The 19,743-nt window shown below is 35.5% G+C and overlaps 1 protein-coding gene across 2 annotated transcripts in view; it reads left to right on the top strand.

The window, feature by feature from the left end:
- The window catches only part of sfl (N-deacetylase and N-sulfotransferase sfl), a 110,936-nt gene that overhangs the window by 86,657 nt on the left and 4,536 nt on the right, over window positions 1-19,743 (top strand). For both annotated transcript variants that reach the window (XM_028174552.2, XM_028174551.2), the window contains exons 9-13: window positions 3,446-3,608; window positions 4,334-4,516; window positions 7,420-7,640; window positions 10,942-11,097; window positions 16,225-16,341. In XM_028174552.2, the coding sequence (XP_028030353.1) occupies window positions 3,446-3,608; window positions 4,334-4,516; window positions 7,420-7,640; window positions 10,942-11,097; window positions 16,225-16,341 (840 nt within the window). The remainder of the gene's footprint in view (window positions 1-3,445; window positions 3,609-4,333; window positions 4,517-7,419; window positions 7,641-10,941; window positions 11,098-16,224; window positions 16,342-19,743) is intronic.

Below are 19,743 nucleotides of genomic sequence, written 5' to 3'. Positions count from 1 at the left end.
AGTCGCAAATGCCTCCATGTGACACCTACGTGTGAAGTTACCGTTACTGGTATTCTGATCTGCATCATGTTTTTCCGCTGTACTTCGAACATGTTCAAACACGTCACGCCAGTGAGAGTAGAGTCCTGATCCCACTTCTGATGTCGAGGGAGATACTGATGGAACGTTTTTAAAAAGTGTGACGTCAGCATTGCTGACGTCACGGTTATTGCTTTGTTGACGATGACTCATGTTTGGGCTTCCGAAACAAAACTTCACCAGAACTTCACAATAACTGCGTATATTTCACGAGAAGCGTGACAACGTTCAGAGAGATCTGTACTGTACTACGGCTCGGACACGAATGAATCTGCGCTAGACGCACGGCCGTATTTATAGGGCTTGGTACACGTCAGCGTGTTTACAAGTTTTGACAGGACTGTTTTTACATCAATTTCTCATCTTAACAAACACAGAGTGATTAGTTGATGACCAGATTATCCGATTATCACATTGAATCATTATTATTTTTATAATAGGTAGGTAAATAGTCATATTTGCGCCGACAAATACAATCATAATAGTGTACAAACTTACAATTACAAATAATTATAGTCGAATTTCGACTACTGCGGGACCTCTAGTTGTACGTATTTTGCAAGATGACAATATTACCTACACGCGACGTAGGTCGTTGACTTGTCGAAATATCCAAGTTGACAATTTACAAGTATCAGTATTTACTAGTGGTTCCCCGGTAGTCGAAATTCGACTATAATTAATTGAAATTATAATTTTGTACACTATTTGTACATTATGATTCTATTTTCAGACTATTATACTTATATAATCATAGACTTCGCCAAAAATACACTTTAGACAAATATTAATAAAAACAAAAAATATTTAATTTATTATCAATTTGACCACAGACTTTATGCAATGAGAAAAGTTTGACATTAAACAAATAGTATGCATGCTTGTGTGTGTCAAATACATGGTAGTGTGCGTAATGTTTTTTTTATTGATTTTGTATTTTTATGCATAATTAAAAAAAACTATTATTATTCTGCACTCCTTCTCTATATTGTCTATAAGTGTGGGAAATTTCATACTCCTCCGTCCGCGCAATTTTCGTAAAAAGGGGTACAAAGTTTTTCCTTCACGTATTAATATATAGATAAGCGTAAAGGACTACTAGACTACTGCTAGAGCTACTGATCACGTGGTCGCTGTAACTCGATCAATCAGTCGCTCGTCTTCGTCTTAGTGCCCTGCGAATCCCTTGAATGGTGGTAGGACCTCTTGTGAGTCCGTACGGGTAGGTACCACCACCCTGCCTATTTCTGCCGTGAAGCAGTAATGCGTTTCGGTTTGAAGGGTGGGGCAGCCGTTGTAACTATACTTGAGACCTTAGAACTTATATCTCAAGGTGGGTGGCGCATTTACGTTGTGGATGTCTATGGACTCCAGTAACTACTTGACACCGGGTGGGCTGTGAGCTCGTACAACCATCTAAGCAATAAATATATATATCACTAAACTATTTCGCAGAGTTTAACAAAATATCTGATGTCACTTTTTATCGGCAAAATTAAGTACCTACCGCCGACGGAATATTAAAATTATTACCGTATTCTCCGCATTTATTATAATTGCGTCCGTCTCTCGATACTCGACGTGCGTAATTAAATTTCGATAATTGAATTTACCCTCACTATGAGCACGAGCTAATAAATGATGATGAAGAACTTGAAAAAAGATAAGTGGTAATAAAACGTTAACGTAGCTGCAAAAAAAAAACTTAGTCAAACCTACTGAATATTTCTTAAAGGCGTTTTAAATTAGTACAAGCTAACTGATAAAGTTTTTATTGAGTATCGAACTTTAATAATTTATTTTATTTTACCTTCTTATATTCTTTGCCGAGAACTTGTTCGTTTACTGAATATTAAAGTAATTTAATCAGGACAAAATAATTTCTCCGAGAAAGTTTTCGAATAAAGCAAAAAATGATATTGGCTTTTTTCTATTCCTTTACGAGAATGATAACGTTATTGCTTTTCTAATTTTCCTGAATTGCTTAAGTTTCACAAACGAGCAGTTTTACGTAAAAAGAAGGAAGACGTAGTTTTAATTTACAAGATAAAATAATTTCTTATTTTGTCAACAAAGAAACGACATCTAATATTTAATTTTATTTGTTAAGATTTTTATGTCTCCTTTAAATTTTAATTCCAAAATTTTGATATATTGTAGAAAGTATTACATATTAATATATTGTGACATTTTCTTATTATTGAAATTCATGATGAAAACGCTTTCAAACGAAAAAAATAATTGATATTGGTATTATACATTAATAAAATGATTTAATTAAAAATCACGTAAAATTTTGTTAAAAGAAAAATAAAACCGTCAAATAAGTTGTACAAAAATATTCATATCACCCTTCCTAATTTATTATTTTTTCATTTCTATACACGTCGCAATTTTCAATTTGTTCTCTTTTGGAACAACCAGTCTCGTATTGAAATATTAAATACTTTTATATACCTCTCTGAGATTGTCGTAAAGGATTCGGAATGTCTACATAAAGACAAATAAATAAATAGTAATAACAATATTACGGACTACTTCAAATAAATAACGATAAGGATTTAGCGTTATATTTATAAATGGCTCTTCAACCCACGATAAAGTTTAGATATCAATTTCAGCTTCAATCATAATTGAATCTATTTTATAATAATATTTCGTAATTTAATAATACTGTGAATTTTGCGAGTAAGCCCTGACATGGACTCTTATTTCTAATGACTATCCAAAATTATACTAATTTGTTTTTCTTTCAATTTATATTGATATATTACATAAGTTATATCACAAAATAATACAAGATTCATTATGGAGCAAACAAAAAACGTCTATTTATTAGTAAAAGATTATGTTCTGGTTTTGTAGTTGATACACGAAAACTGTAACAGAACTGTATCTGTACTATGGAGATGTTTAAATGAATTTAAATATTATATAATGTGATTTGGGCATAGCTCTTAACTTTAAAATCATGATTTTTGTTTGTCTCTTTGTTCATTCGTGCAAAGACTACTGGACTGGAGCGCTATGACATGTCCTTCTTCAAACGAGGCTTGTGGAGAGTACTTAACGGTAGGCAGCGGCTTGGCTCTGCCCCTGGCCTTGCTGAAGTCTAATTGCGACGATATCCACTCACCATCAGGTGGGACGTATACTCGTCTACAAGGGCAATAAAAAAGTAAAATAAAATAAACATATTTTAGTGTTACTAAAGTTTTTGATGAAGACGTTAATAAAACCAAATTGCTCTGCCACTTCTATACGATGTAAACCGCTAGCGTTTCATTTTAGACGCCAGTTGTCTGGCTGTTATTAATGTTATTATAAACAACGAACATTGTACGAGGAGTGCAAATATTATGTACAGATTACGTCGCGGTTTCCGGCACCGGGGCGTGATGGTGTTGCCGCGTCAAACGTGCGGTCTGTTCACGCACACGTTACTGTTGGAGCGTTATCCGGGCGGGAGGCATCGACTAGACCGCTCCATACAGGGAGGCGAGCTCTTCCAGACTGTTATCAACAATCCGGTAATTATGAAACATGTTATCGACAAGATCATGTCTTTTTTTTTAAATACTACCTCTGCCTTAAGGTACGCGTCCATTGGCCCGCGCCGGACGTACCGCACGCAACAGATTTTATTTTGCTTTGTATTTTTTGCTTATAAATGCCGGCGTTCGGTGCGGGTGGCGCGAATAGCGGACGCAGGACTATGTGAAGTCACCCATCTAAGACAAGGTTTGAGCCCCGTAAGCTCACCTACTAGCCCGGTGACGCTGATATGGTCTCTTTAGACCAGCGGTCGGGGAACCGCGGTAAATTACTCCAACTGGGGTAAAATTAAATTTTGGGGGGTAAAAATGAAACTTTTGTGAGTAAAAAGTATATATTGAACTGAAACTTCTTTAGAATCGTTGTTATTTCAAATTATCATGGGGGCTATAATATGAAAGATGCCAAAAAGAAGCGATTTCGTTTTTTTTTGTTCTTCGCCACGGGGTAATATCAACTTACACAAAAATATTTTGGGGTAATAATTAAAAAAGTTCCCCGACCGCTGCTCTAGACCATCAGCTTAGGTAGGAAAAAAAAACTGAAATAATACAAAGCAAAATAAAATCCGTTACGTGCGGTGCGTCCGGCGCGGACCAATGGACGCGTACCTTTACAGCAAATGATTAAGGTCATGTCTTATTAAAAATATGTATATATCTATTTTTTATTTGTCTTTACAATACAATGTTTGTACTAGATCAACGTGTTCATGACCCACATGTCGAATTATGGCAACGATCGACTCGCATTATACACTTTCGAGTCGGTGGTCAAGTTCCTGAGGTGCTGGACCAATGTGCGTCTTGCATCAGCACCACCTTTGGCCCTGGCGGAGAAGTATTTCCAACTGAGACCCGACGAACTGAACCCGTTGTGGGGGGTGAGTGCTTGAAACTTTTTTTTACTTTCATTGTTGAAATATATTTTTTCTCTTGATCGATACGTAATGGTTATAATTTTATGTCTACATATATACACCAGTCTATTTACTTTTTAGCTTTAAATACAACTTTTAAATTGCAATGCATTATGGTATCGCGGCGGAAATAGGTAGGTCGGTAGTCCCTACCAAAACAGGCTTACGACACCCAGAGCCACCATTATGATACGTAATATTTAAGAGGTATGTAATAATAATTGATAACACTGAAGAAGGAGAAATGATTATACTAGAGAAAGTGTCAAAATTAATAAAACTAGCAGTAGGTATTCAGCGTGACTTGGACACGTATTGGGGAGACAGAAAATGCACTTTAATAGAAAAGTGATGATTTTACATGTAAATGGAAACAAGGCGAAAGAAGGCAAAAAAAGTGAATTGTGCCCCTGACATAAACGCACTTTTAGTGTTCGTAAGTGTATGATTAAAATTTGATTGACTTCCACGGTGAGGGAATACGTGTAATAAAAATAAAATCCGCAAAATTATTATTTGCATAATTACTAATGGGAGGACCTCTTGTGAGCTCGCACGGGTAAGTACCACCGCCCTGCCTGCTTCTGCCGTGAAGCAGTAATGCGTTTCGTTTTGAAGGGTGTGGCAGCCATTGTAACTATATCGAGACCTTAGGACTTACCTATATCTCAAGTGGGTAGTGAATTTACGTTGTAGATGTCTATGGGCTCCAGTAGCCACTTAACATCAGATGGGCTGTGAGCTCGCCCAATCATCTAAGCAAACAAAAAAAATTGAAATGCACAAGAAGCATAAATAGTGTTCAAACAGAAGAGACTTTCTATAGTTATGTCTGAGAAAACGTCTTATTTAAAAACAATGTATTCGAAACGCGATTCTTGTAAGTTGCGATACCATCGATCACACGAAACGACAGCAGAACAAATGTTGGGACACTCAACACTAGCGTTCTTTGTTTCAAACATTTGACACGGTTCGAAGCTCATCCATCAGTAACCGTACAGTCTAAGTGTTGCTAAAGGTCTATTCATTCGAGTTCGTGCCGCCGTCAATAGAATGCACAAAACCTGTCTAGTTTGAATCAAAATAAAGAGCCGAAGAGAGGGCACGGCGCTTCCTTTCCACGGACAATTGGAACCTTTGCCTTTGACATTTCCAGTCCTCAATCTATTAATCAGTGATTCTATTTGACGAAGTTCACGGAAAGTCTTTTGATGCAAACAAAATGGAATGTTACGCTTTTCAAACCCGAAATGAATTCTATTGTCACAAAATCAATTAACTTTTAACAGTTTGACAGTTTGCTCTCGACGATTCCGGTTCGACGCTTGTGTTGCCACCATTCTACGGCGTTGTCTATTACACGGTCCGTGAATCGGTGATATATTTCGATGCGATTCAAATTTTTAAAATTATTGACGCGAAAACGCCGATTCGTAGCCGGTTCAAACACATTCAGTATGCACGAACGATCTCGTATAATGTATACTGTCTCCGCACGAGTTCGGCGCCTTGCCCCAGAAACAATATGCACGCTACGAATTTAAATAATATTTTATTGCTCTGTGAGATATGATATCCTCACTGAAATACGAAAAGGAAATTGGAAATACATTTTCTGCGGCCGACATAAAAATAGTGCTTTACGGTTGCAATAAACACAATTGCTTTATAGCTTTGCGACGGCGGCTATCCAATGAGTAGGAAAACTGCGTAATAGTATCTGTGGGTGTGTTTCGACCTGTATCAAACGTTACCTTCAGAGGGTTACGTTTGCTTTGAGTCTGGCATGTGTCATTAATCTTTCTAAAGCGTGTCGCCTGTCGTGCCACGACAACAAAGGAGTTCCTAGTGTTTGAGACCAGAACAATGTTAGGCTTGTCTGAAACACGCCGCACACGTTTCACGATAAACCATTTTACATGCCATCTAAAGCTGTATCCTGACTATGTACGAGTTTGCTCCCTCATCTAAATACTATCGAAGCTATATGTCGTTTTATATAAATGTCTCACGAAGATCTAAATAGCTCTTCATGCATACACACAATGTTTATCGGGTATACAAAAAAATGAAGCTAGTGCTTTAATTTGGTAACATGTGTACGCGACGCTGTGATACATTTTCTTATAAAGGAAGTGCCAAGTATGGCACCGTTAAAATATTACACGCAATATAAACCTTTACGGTGCCCATTCTTCAAAAAGGACACGAAGAAAAGCTAACAAAAAATTTTTTACTATGATTTATATTTTATACAGATAAACAATTATAAGAAATTGTGGTATCTGCCTACAAAATTACATTAAAATAATAGAACCATTTTTAGAGATTACTACAGATTAGAATTCTTGTGGAAAATATTCAAGGCGTACTCAAAAATGTAACATACCATTGCCTCTTCCTTAGAACACTTCATTTGTTTTTATTGCCCATTCATTGCACGACCCTTATAATGGCGTCCAGTAACGTCCAATAAAAATAAACACTATAGTTTCGGTAAACGTGTGCCGGAACTCATACCTATTACTTAGAAGAAGAAAAAAACTGCACTATATATGAGGCCGTCAGCGCAAAAGTGGCCTAAGCTCACCATAGTTAGTATGGAGGCAATTATGTTTGAATTTTCATGAATTTGACTTTGAGTAGGCAAAAAAACAATACGCGCAAAAATAATGTTTACCAAAGGGGTGAAACTATAAATAGGCCGGTTTTGCATCAAACTTTAATTCCAATATACGTCATAATAATATAAGCTTGAATATAAAAAATTGTGGGTTAGGCCACTTTTGCGCTGATGGTCTCATATACAAAAACTGTTTAAACTTCAATTAATGTGTTAAACGTTCGTGATTTATCGTCCATAGAATCCGTGCGATGACATCCGACACCGCCGTATATGGTCCAAGAGTAAATGGTGCGGCACACTGCCCAGACTCCTAGTAATCGGTCCACAGAAGACCGGCAGCACAGCCTTATACACGTTCCTAGCGATGCACCCAACACTGAAGCCGAACTTGCCCAGCCCGAGCACATACGAAGAGCTACAATTCTTCAATAACAACAACTACCTGAAAGGACTGGATTGGTGAGTATAAAAGCGACAAAAAAAAACGATAGTAATCTAATCTTTGCGGTAGGCAGCGGCTTGGCTCTGCCTCAGGCATTGCTGAAGTCCATGGGCGACGGTAACCACTCACCATGTGGTGGGTCGTATGCCCGTCTGCCTACAAGGGCAATAAAAAAAAAAAACTACTACTACTACTAAGTACTTTACCGGTGGTAGGAGCTCTTGTGAGTCCGCACTGGTAGGTACCACCGCCCTGCCTAGTTCTGCCGTGAAGCAGTAATGCGTTTCGGTTTTTGAAGGGTGGGGCAGCTGTTATAACTTTACTGAGACCTTAGAACTTATATCTCAAGGTGGGTGGCGCGTTTACGTTGTAGATGTCCATGGGCTCTAGTAACCGCTTAACACCAGGTGGGCTGTGAGCATGTCCACCCATCTAAGCAATAAAAAAATACGTAGTATAAAATAAAATCAAACATTGAACTGAAGCATAATTCTTTTTATTTTTATTTAAATCAATGTTTTTTTTTATCCGTTTATATAATAAAACTATTTTTAAATGAAATGCTAAAGATAATGAACACATTACGAATCTTAACAAATAAAACACAGTAGTGTGGATAGGTCATTAGAAAGTTCATAAGTTATCTCTTTGCAAAAAAACCGTTTGCCTAGCGTTGTGTGAAATAATGTTTTTTTTTTGTTTTTGTTTTTTGCGTAATCGCGTCACCGCCACACGGCCTAGCTGGTGTTAAGTGATTGGCGGAACTCATAACGTAATTGGACCTAAGGTTGTATTCTTCTTTATAATATGACCTATAACGGATAGGACATCGGAGCGTATGACTGCTCCGCGACACAAATAGGCATTTTCGTATTTACAATATCTCTTGATTTGATGTAACCTTTTATTTTCATCTATTTTTGATTATTGGTATTTCATTAAAACTTAACAGATGGCAAAGGGTAGTAATACATAAATCTAAATAAAAACTCGAATGCTGTACTGTACCAAATCAGTTTTTAAAGTCAATTTAAAAAAGGGCTTACTCTAACAAAATATGCTGAAAACGCTTAAGCTTAAAATCGCAATTCTTTTTCATAAATATATTTAGTGCCAATTAACGATGTAAATTTTCCTTTCGTAAATGCCACAACATAAACATGAAATTACGAACTAATTATGAAATATTTAAAGGTCTACCTTTAATTTCAAATGAAAAGATCCAAGTTCTAATTAATTATGAGGCCAGGGCTGAGAGCGTTGTTTGTTTACAAAAAAAAAAAAAAAAACGACCATTTACCTATTCAAGTATGCCGCGGGTCACGGACAACAAGCAGTCCTCGTATATTTTGGTAGTAAACGTGATTTCGACCCTTCGTCTCGTTAATACACAGCGCTTGTATATATTTAAATTTAAATGCTTAATACGCTGGAGTGTTTTTTCTAGGCCTCGTAGTATCCGAAGCCTAGTCAACGTGACCGGAAACGACAATGCTTTCATGAATATGAAAAATAAACGCGAAATTTGTGTGTTCACGGGTTCTTTTAATTTAATTTTTTTTCATTTCGCCGTTTGCCACCGTAAAAATGCTTTTTAACGAAAAGTCATAAAATACGAAACGTATCGAAACTCGAAGATCAAACGTTTGGTTTAACTGCATAAAATGTCAACGAGAAATCCAATCAGCACGTATAACCTAGAATGAGAGAGCCAGTAGTGCACGTTTTATTAGCAAATTTTATAGTTTAACATTTTCGAAATAAAATCCGAAACTTTGTTGTGACGTTCGACAGAGGTTTATACGTTCGATGGCAATAACCGAGGTACGACGCTGTTCAACCGTCTACTGTTACTGCGAATGCATTAAAGATAAGCAATAATGTTGACGGATAAGTTGGCGGCGTCTGCTGACTCGCCCTTAGCGCTTTCAAAGAGAGAGAGTTAGAGCTTGCAACTGGCTGATTTCATTGTTGTCTCGTATATAATAATCGAAACATAAACCTTCATAGTAATAAATATGTTTTTTCCTAATAATTCAAAATTATTCGTTCCTTTTTTTACCCCAAGCACCGGTCATCGTTCTCGTCGAACCCGCCGCTTACGACGAAGGGCTCGGCGAGTAAATTAACCCACAGACACAGCCCACTGAGTTTCTCGTCGGATCTTCTCTGGGTCGCATTTCTAATTCGGTAGTAGATTCTACGAAGGGCTGCTTTAGTGTTAGCAACGACGTCAGGTTTGAGCCCCGTGAGCTTACCTACTTGTTAGGGTTACGCTGAATTCTCTCTTAAGACCCATCACCTTAGGTAGGAAAAGAAAACGAAGCAAATCAAACGAGAAAAAGAAACCATAGACTAAAGCCACTATTAAGTACGAGGTCAGTTGCAAGTAACATCTCCAGAGCAATTAGAATAAACTTGATTCCGGCGGGTGGTTAACATCCCTCGACCTCGCTGTCACGATAGATTACACGTTCATTGTGCAAGATATCCAGAATATTCTCCTCACAATGTATTATATTTTCTTGCTCGACTTGACACGAGATCGTATTAATATAACGACATGTTCGTTAGTGGTCGTGTCTCTGTACAATGTACATCCAGAAATAAAAATACATTGAAATCTGATATTCAACGAACTGATAGGGAATTCACGTTTAAGCCAAATATTACATATAATCCTATAAAATAGAATCGTAGTTGTTATTTACATGAAAGGGTCCAGAGCAGGCACATTCCCAATCAGATCGTTTTATTTCATGTATGGATTTGCCCAAAAGATAGAACGTAGGGTTGTCGAAATCAATAGTAGGTACTGCAGTAAAATCATAGTAAAACCTTTTTATATTTTTATTTGCCACAACAAATACTTACAAAATTCGTAAAATTTCAAACATAAAATCGTTCGATTACAATTTGAATTGAATTGAAATCATAGAACTGTAGCGTCGAAGTACAACTTTAATGTCGAGATATCTATTTACTATTGAGTTTTATAAGAAAATAGCTGACCCGGCAGACTTCGTAGTGCCTCAATCGATAAATAAAATACCTAAACTTTTGTCTAAAATAAACTTAAAACAAACAAAAGGAATCCGTCTGACGGGGGACACATCAAAGGAATAACAAAATTGTTATTTTTATTTAATTCCGAGCATTATCATATTTATCTACCTTTTAAACCTTCTCTGGACTTCCACAAATAATTCAAGACCAAAATTAGCCAAATCGGTCCAGCCGTTCTCGAGTTTTAGCGAGACTAACGAACAGCAATTCAATTTTATATATACATATAGATGTTAATTTCTTTTCGAACAGGTACCTGAATTTTTTCCCGCCAAGTCTAACTAACAACTCACAAATAACATTCGAAAAGTCGGCGACGTACTTCGACGGCGACCTGGTGCCGAGGAGAGCGCACGCATTACTGCCCAACGCCAAGATCATTGCCATACTAATATCACCATCGAAACGGTAATGTATTCTTAGATTATTTATTATTTATGGTATCTGAGATGCAACTAACTAGCTGTAGCTAAAGTAAACAAGGCACCGGTATTTGAATTACAATTAATTGAAAATTTGAAGCGGAAACTTGTATGTATTACGAAAAATAGATTTACAAAAAATCGTGACTTACAGTATTTAGATTAGCAAAATACAATGACTGTTCTAGAATACAATGGGAGCTTTTAATATTGTCGATTTTTATATTATCATCATATGCAGACGAACATGTGGCCTAGCTGTGATACCCATTATCTAATTGTAAGTGGTCACCGTTGCCCATGGACATCAGCAATGCCTGGAGCGCGGCCAAAGCGCTGCTTACTGCAAATCCCAGTTTTAATATGTATATGTAAGCAGAAATAATCATTACATCTGCTCAATGTATAGGGCTCGTCGCAGACTTGAACTGTTTTTTTTTAAAGAAAAATGATACTAATTTACTATAAAGGTTTTTTTTTCGGTTTTGTTTTCCTTGTCTTCACGCAACATTCATTCGACTGAGTAGCAGTTTCATGTTATAAGCTGCTTATATTCCCACCTAAGTAAACGTGTACACTCAATACGGTCTAGGTAATATATTTTTTATTTTAGTGCAGTTCATGACATGAGGCATTAGACATGAGTTCTAAGTCTCAGATTTTACAGTACAACGGCTGCCCCGCCCTTCAAACCGAAACGCATTACTGCTTCGCGGCAGAAATAGGCAGAGTGGTGGTACCTACCCGTGCGGACTCACAAAACATCCTACCACCAGTAATAATAGTTCGATTACGATAGGAATTATTATCATTGATCAAAAGTGACGATTAAAAATGTTATCAAGGCTGAAGACAAATTACAAAAAATATATACCAACTATTTAAATTAAGTTCTTATAGCTTTATTACCAATGTAAAAAATATTGTATTTTTTTTTCCTTTATAATTATCTATTACATCAGTCTCGTAGTTAGAATTCGATTTGGGAAATTTTAGAGTTTATCTGAAGTTATCGCTTGCCGGTCACGGATATAGTAGTGTTATATAGGGTGTGTCGCAACATGGGCCAGACGTGTTCGCGTAATAGAATCATTTCCGTATTCTCATCCGTTGGGAACGTATCGCGCGCGATATTAATCTGGGTTACCAACGAAAATCCTTATACGTGCGACCGAAGATATGAATATCGAAAAGAAAAAAAAAACATAGCATGGCTTTTAAACAGAGATTAGGCTTACGTGTTTTTTTTTGCCATTGTAATACGGTCGAGCTTACGGCCCATTTGATGTAAGCAGTCGCCATCGCTCACGGACATTGGCAATACTAGGAATGCAGCCAAACTGGTGACTTCTGGAAGGTTTTAGGTTTTCGCTTATTCAAGTAAATACAATGTATTTGTATTTTTTAATACGCTTTTATTAGCAACAGACGTATGTATGTTAATATGTAACGGAATCTTTGAACATGATTTTGACCTCCTTCAAAACGTCGGATTAACTCGTAATTTGGTATACAATAAAATCATTTTCTTCTAAAACTATAATATTTTTTATTCTATTTTTAGTGGGATTTTCTATAAAAGCGCATTTTTTTAGTTTTTTTAAACTATTATTTATTACACTTCACCTTCGTTCTCAACCTAATATAAAGTAACATTTGTAATTGTAGGTATTTATTAGTTTACAGTAGAGTACGTAATACTTGAAGGTCGTAGATATATAATAAAATTTTGTTTGTATTAAGTTATAACTAAACGAGATAGATAAAAGTTTATGTGTATGTACGAAGTGATTGTTTATGACTCTATTTTTTTTAACGATTTTATTATCGATCAATTATAGCCAAGTAAATCGATCAAAATCGATCTGTCAAATAATGAACGTAAAATTACGAATGTATACAAATTCTTTAGACGGTACTGATGCATCTAAGAAGTTATTTGGCAAGCGTTCCGTTTATACCAAAAACAGATTTGTTATGAAATGTGTCGCAAACCATTTATACGTTTCTGAGAATACGTGCTCCTAAACGTACTTCGTCTGTGCCGAATGTTCAAATATATCTGAACAGCTCATGTAAACTAAATTTAATTTGTACAGTAAAATGCTAATGCTTACCATAATATTATTATTATATTGTATTTTAAGCTATTGCATAGCTTTTATCGAGGGCTTTGAGCGCAGCGTCCGGATCAAGAAATTCCGTAACGAAAATAAAACCTAACACCCCCACTCCGCCTACCATGTAGCTCGCGTTCAACACGTTCAAACGTTGCGCTATTGTAGTGTTTGTGAATAAGCGCACGGCGTGACGTCGCACTGCATGCGCATCAGGAAAAGTTTGCCCATCTCTCGCACGCGGTCTAACTTATGAGTGTGAAGGGGACAGTTAATGTTGTGCTTTTGTTAATGTTTATAGCGTGGTTTTATTTCATTATTGCTTTAATATTAAATTATTATTATCTAATTATAATTGCATAAGTTGATAAAAAATGCTATGCAATAGCTTTACCGCGGCAGTCCTCGAGTGCCACACGTGTTTTATTTTTTATTTTTAGTATTATTGTTATATTCAAAAACATCCGTTTTTTCACAAAAAACATGAAACCCCACTAAATAAATATAAAGAACTGATTGATCTATTTGTTGAAGTGCGTAATCTTAGATCGACTGGAGTGATTGATCAATTTCAGGCCACCCTAAATATAGTGGTATTAAAAATTATCGAATATTGGTTTATAAAAAAAATCATATATAGTTTGCAGTTTTTTTTGTTCAAGTAGAGAGGTTTTACAGTTGATGGAACTTCAAGAAATATTTCTAGTATAAGTACCATCAGCATGCGATAGGTGACGCGCGAGTAATTTTTAACAAATTCTTGTTTCGTAAATTGAAACGAATCAAAATCCAATATGACAGGTTTGCAATAGCCTCTTATTTTTGTAGAAAATAGTTCCTTTTGAATATAATTCGATTCATGAAATAAGATGAAAAAATATATATTATATATTATGTGTCAGTAAAGACAAATACTTAATACTGTAATAACATTTATTAAACAATACATAAATAAAGCTAACCCTGCGGGAGGTATATTACATAATAAACATTTTCTATCTCCGCAAGGTCCTCGATTCCCTGTACGCTAACGAGATTATTCGCAGAGCTACGAACTTACACTGCTCACTTTAATTGACAGTAGAATTCTAGAAGAATTATTCTAGTTCTTAGCGGAAAATACGAACACTTGACAATAAGCTTAGTATTGGAGTCGGTACATTAATAAAACACCGATGCATACTCGTGACGAACAATACTAGTACTACATTATTCGAAGGTCAGGTCATGAAAAGAACAAAATAATAGACATTAGTGGGTTGTGTGATCACGTAAAGTATTGTTGTAAAGAGCTCGTTCAATTATGTAGACCTAATAAAATAAAATTATAGTGTTGGATTTAATAATAATACACTTCATGGATTACGACTCTAAATAGGACAAGGTTTTTCGTCCTAAATAACAAAGTAGGCACAATCCGCGAAACGTAATTAATGAATGAACCCGGACTCTTAAATTAAACAGTTGTTTGGGAAGCACGCAACATGATAACAACGTTTTATGTAAATTGTTTTGTTCTAATCCGATAAAGAGTCGAAAGTCTCGCGCAGATTGGGTTTTTTTATTTTAATTTTAAATACTTTCTAACTTCTCGTCGCGTAAGCGATACGTAAGCTCTTTCTAAAAAGTTATCCGTTTGATTCAAGATAAATTGAATTATACAAAAAACTTTACAAAAGGGTCGATAGAAAAAAACCATTTTAACTAGATTACAGTTTTTTTTTATTTCTAATAAGTATTACACAAACAATTTATGTGATTTTAAGTGGTATATAAAATGTAAATTAACCACCCTTTGTAAGAACTTAATGAAAAATAAAATTGATTGATTTTTGGCTAATCTGAGCAGATATTGTTGTTCTTTGAGACGTCTCCGACCACTCGAGACTGTAGACCCCAGCGACTAATACGTAAACTAAAAAACTAAACACAACTAATACATTCTCAGTGCCCACCAAATAGATATTAAGCAGCAGTTATCATAACATTGCCACACTCACCTTGAGACATGAGGTCGAATTCTCAACTGTATTGTATACGCCCTACTAATACTAAAACCAACAACAAATTTTAAAACATTTCTGATATGTGTTGTCTCAAGGAGCACCGTCACTAACAACCTCTCTTTGATATCGAGATTGGCTCCTTTAAGCACGGTCTGAAAGAAAATTTCTGTGCGGGAAAATTATTCTTCAATTTTGAAAATAATTGAAAACATTTCACCAATAAGATTAAACTCTACAAATGTAATAGTCATATTATGGATAATAATTGTTTCAAAACCTTAATTACGATTGTTTACATTTTGTATTAAAAGTCATTTTAATACATAGACTATATTTGTTTTTTATATCTCGAAAGTTAAAACTATCCCTCCGGCTTAATCTGTTAATTTTTTTTCATTTTATTACATCTTATGTTTCAAATATACGCCTCGACTTGAAAACTTTTGCATTGCTCTGAAGTAGCACTATTGTTGTGGCAATCTGATAGCTACCGCTACACAATTATAATTATCACTACAACCGCCGGCTGGCGGGACCTCTAGATATTGTTAAAACTTTCTGTATGATATAAAAATAAATGTCCATAAAAATGAGATAGTGATAGGCTTAAAATGACACTTTAATCGTCGTTAAAAACTTAAATGTATTGGAAATGTCGGAAATAATAAAGTCGAGATTAAACTGTAAAAGTTGTTTTAGTTACATGGACAGCACGACGGAAACCGAAGAAAATACTATATTCTCTTTACTAGTTGTAGGACCTCTTGTGAGTCCGCACGGGTAGGTACCACCGCCCCGCCTATTTCTGTCGTGAAGCAGTAATGCGTTTAGACGTAGTAGTTTACGTTGTAGATGTCTATGGGCTCCAGTAACCACTTAACACCAGGTGGGCTGTGAGCTCGTCCACACATCAAGAAGAAAAAAATTCATTCAGTTGATAAGCTTATTTTTTTTAAATGATTATTTTACAATGGTTTATTTCGTCAACAGTGCGTACTCCTGGTATCAGCACATACGCTCTCACGGCGACCCGATCGCGAATAATTACACATTTCACACAATCATCACGGCGAATGACTCCGCACCGAAACAACTCAGGGATTTGAGGTGAGTGAAACCAAATAAAAGCTACATTAGATCTCAAACAGAAGTGAGCTGTTCGATTCTATCAGACACGTCTCAAGGAATCCGTTGAATTGTAAACTTTTTGAAATTATACTTCTTTAGGCGCGTTATGAAAAAATTATGACAGTGAAATTTTACGATGCGCGCGCACCGTGACACAAAATTAACAGAATGAAGTTACCCACTAAATCCCTTATTACAATACGACCGACGTAACTTGGCGAGTCTGAATATAGCCGCAGGTGAAGTTTCGCGCATGTACACTCGTAAAAATAAGTGTTATTAGCATTCATTTTTTAGTAATATAAATGACAAAATTATTATTTAATATAATTCATACAAAATATTACTAATTATTATCGTTAAATATTTTATAAATTAATTATTTAATAATTAAAAATAAAAATATTAAAAATAAAGTATAACTTCTTACGAGCGTACATAAGTACCTACACGCACCTTTTTTTATCATCGTTGTGATTTGAAAATCGAGTTTCAGTATCGAAAATGACACAATCGCTGAAACGCAATTGATACTCGAAAAGCAACACTAAAAAGAGACAAACATAAAATTTTGTCTCCCTTAGAATGGGATAGAATACTTCTGAAGGTTTCTGACGCGATTGAACTGTAGACATTTAATTTCATTTACCACGTTTTCTAAATTCTAATTAAGTAATCGAGATCTAATGCAAAAAAGTATAGGGATGATATCAGAAACGTCTTGTTTGGAAGATTTTCCAAAGCATTTCTTAAGTGCTAATTAATCAATAATATAAAATTGCATTCGTTAATTTAATAAATCCACACTTATATAATAAACGTGCTAGTGTGTGTGTGTGTGTGCGTGTGTTTTTTTTTACTGCCTAGATGTGTGGACGAGCTCACAGCCCACCTGGTGATAAGTGGTTACTGGAACCCATAGACTTCTGCAACGTAAATGCGCCACACACCTTGAGATATAAGTTCTAAGGTCTCAGTATAGTTACAACGGCTGTCCCACCCTTCAAACCGAAACGCATTACTGCTTCACGGCAGAAATAGGCGGGGCGGTGGTACCTACCCGTGCGGACTCACAAGAGGTCCTACCACCAGTTTGGTTGTTTGTCATCCTTTCCCGTCGAAACGAAGCAACGGATTGACAACGGATTGTTTTTAAGGTGATAATATTAGATCAGGATAGTGAAATAGAGTACCTTTTATCCCGAAAAAAATCTCATAGCGGTAGGCAGCGGCTTGGCTGTGCCCCTGGCATTACTGACGTCCATTAGCGACGGTAACCACTCACCATCAGGTGGGCCGTATGCTCGTCTGCATACAAGGGCTATAAAAATAATCGTTCTCAAGGGGAATACCACATTGAAAATTTCCTTGCCCGCGCGGACGCAGCCGCTGGTAACACTTAGTAATCTATAATCACAATATATTTTAAGTTTGTCGGAGAACGCTCGACCGTATCACGGGTTATAAGTGCAAAAAAATCTCCACTTGAGCACGTAATAGGGTCGAGTTTCATAAGAAATTTCATAAGAAACGTTTAAGCAGTTCGACACGCGTCCAAATATTCCATTATTCCGCGCTTCGACTTACCGTCGTACAAATAAACGTTACGTTAAATATTATTGGCTTTCTTTAACCCAACTCAAGATTCCAATAAACGGCGGACACGTTTTGCACGAGCACTCGATAATTTCGCTCGTTTCCCGGCCTCGTTACGTTACGTTACCATTGCACGTAAATTTTATTAAAACATCTTCATATTGTACGTAATACGGGACGTGATCCTAAATTAAAATTTTATTTTATACGTCGTCGGCTGGTTGAGTGGCGCCGTGAATTTATTACATCAAATATTACGCACGTTGTTGTAGCCTTGTAGGGAGAGATCTGTCTCGACGAGATTATCAGATTAGCGATGGCTCTTGTCTGCGTTATTTTTACTTTTTTCATTGTTAGTTACAAGTTCAAAGTTACATCTCACAAAAATTAAATTAGTTAAAATATTTCGTTTTAACTTAAACTACGAAGATTTGTAAATGTGATTATAATAAACTTAAATTCAACAGAAACTTTCTACACCGATCTCTGTTTTTTAGAAATAATATTAAATTATTAAAACATTAATAGAATTGTGTTTACATTACCATGTAATTTTACATTTCGTAATTGGAGGTTTTAGCTTTTTTAGTACACTACAGGGATGTACTTAACTCATGACCCACCAGGTGGTTAGTGGTTACCAAAATCTATAGACAATCACAAAGTAAATGCCGCCACAAACTTTGAGACAAAGTTTCAATTCTATTGTTTAACAACTATCCCAGCCTACCGACCGGAATGCATTACTGCTTCGCCTTAGAAAAATATACGGGGTGGTGGTACCTCTCCGTTCGTTGCTCACAATACGTCCTGCTCATTTATTTCGAGTTTTTAAACAAATCTTCAGATCTGAGTATATTGTCCCAATATGACATTTGTTTCAAAAAAAGGACACATAAAACCAATTTATTAAAGTTAAACTAATTTTTATATGATTCAAAATATGAATTAATTCTAAATTTTATCGTTAATCTATCTATATATTAATACGTGAAGCAAAAACTTTGTACCGCTTTTTACGAAAATTTCGTGGACGGAAGAGTATGAAATTTCCCAGACTTATAGAGAATATAGAGGAGGAGTGCATAATGCTAATATTTTTTTAATTATGCATAAAAATAAATTAAATCAATAAAAAAACATTACACGCACTACCATGTATTTGACACACAGTCACATATCTATCTACTCTTTTGCTATTGTTTTAAGTCTATGGTTAAATTGAGAATAGATTAATAATGTTTGTCTCTAATATTATTTGTCTATAGTATCGAAATCCGTGATTATAGAACAATGATGATTATAGAAATGTGACAATAGAACCGTAACAATATTCGAACTTATAATTTAAATGAATTATGGTGTAGTTATGACCATTGGGCGACCGTTAGTTATAATATAATAGAAACGACAGTTATGTATCGGTGACATATTATCATCTTTTCGCATTAAAAGTGTACAATTTGCAAAAATATTCGAAATTGAGTTAATATGCGGAATCATTTGGTATCACCAGTATTTTTCACATAATTACTGTCAAAAGAGCGTAGTTTAATTTTAGTTTTTTTTTTTAGTGTACTTATGTTTTGACTACTATTAACAAAATTGATACATAATTTTATCTTACTTTAAAAGACAGATAATGTAACTGGTAAAAAATAAAAAATAAATGTTGCAAAGATGATTATAACATTAAAAATATCACATGTTAAACCTTTAAAACGCTCTCCTGTAAAATTAGTAAGTTTTGAGATTATACAGTTTTAATGCGAGAAGATGATATAT

This window comes from Bombyx mandarina, chromosome 22 (assembly GCF_030267445.1).
Source record: "Bombyx mandarina strain Sakado chromosome 22, ASM3026744v2".
Taxonomy (NCBI): Eukaryota; Metazoa; Arthropoda; class Insecta; order Lepidoptera; family Bombycidae; genus Bombyx; species Bombyx mandarina.
Note: the sequence above shows the minus strand (reverse complement) of the source record. Positions and strands in the feature narration are given on the sequence as shown.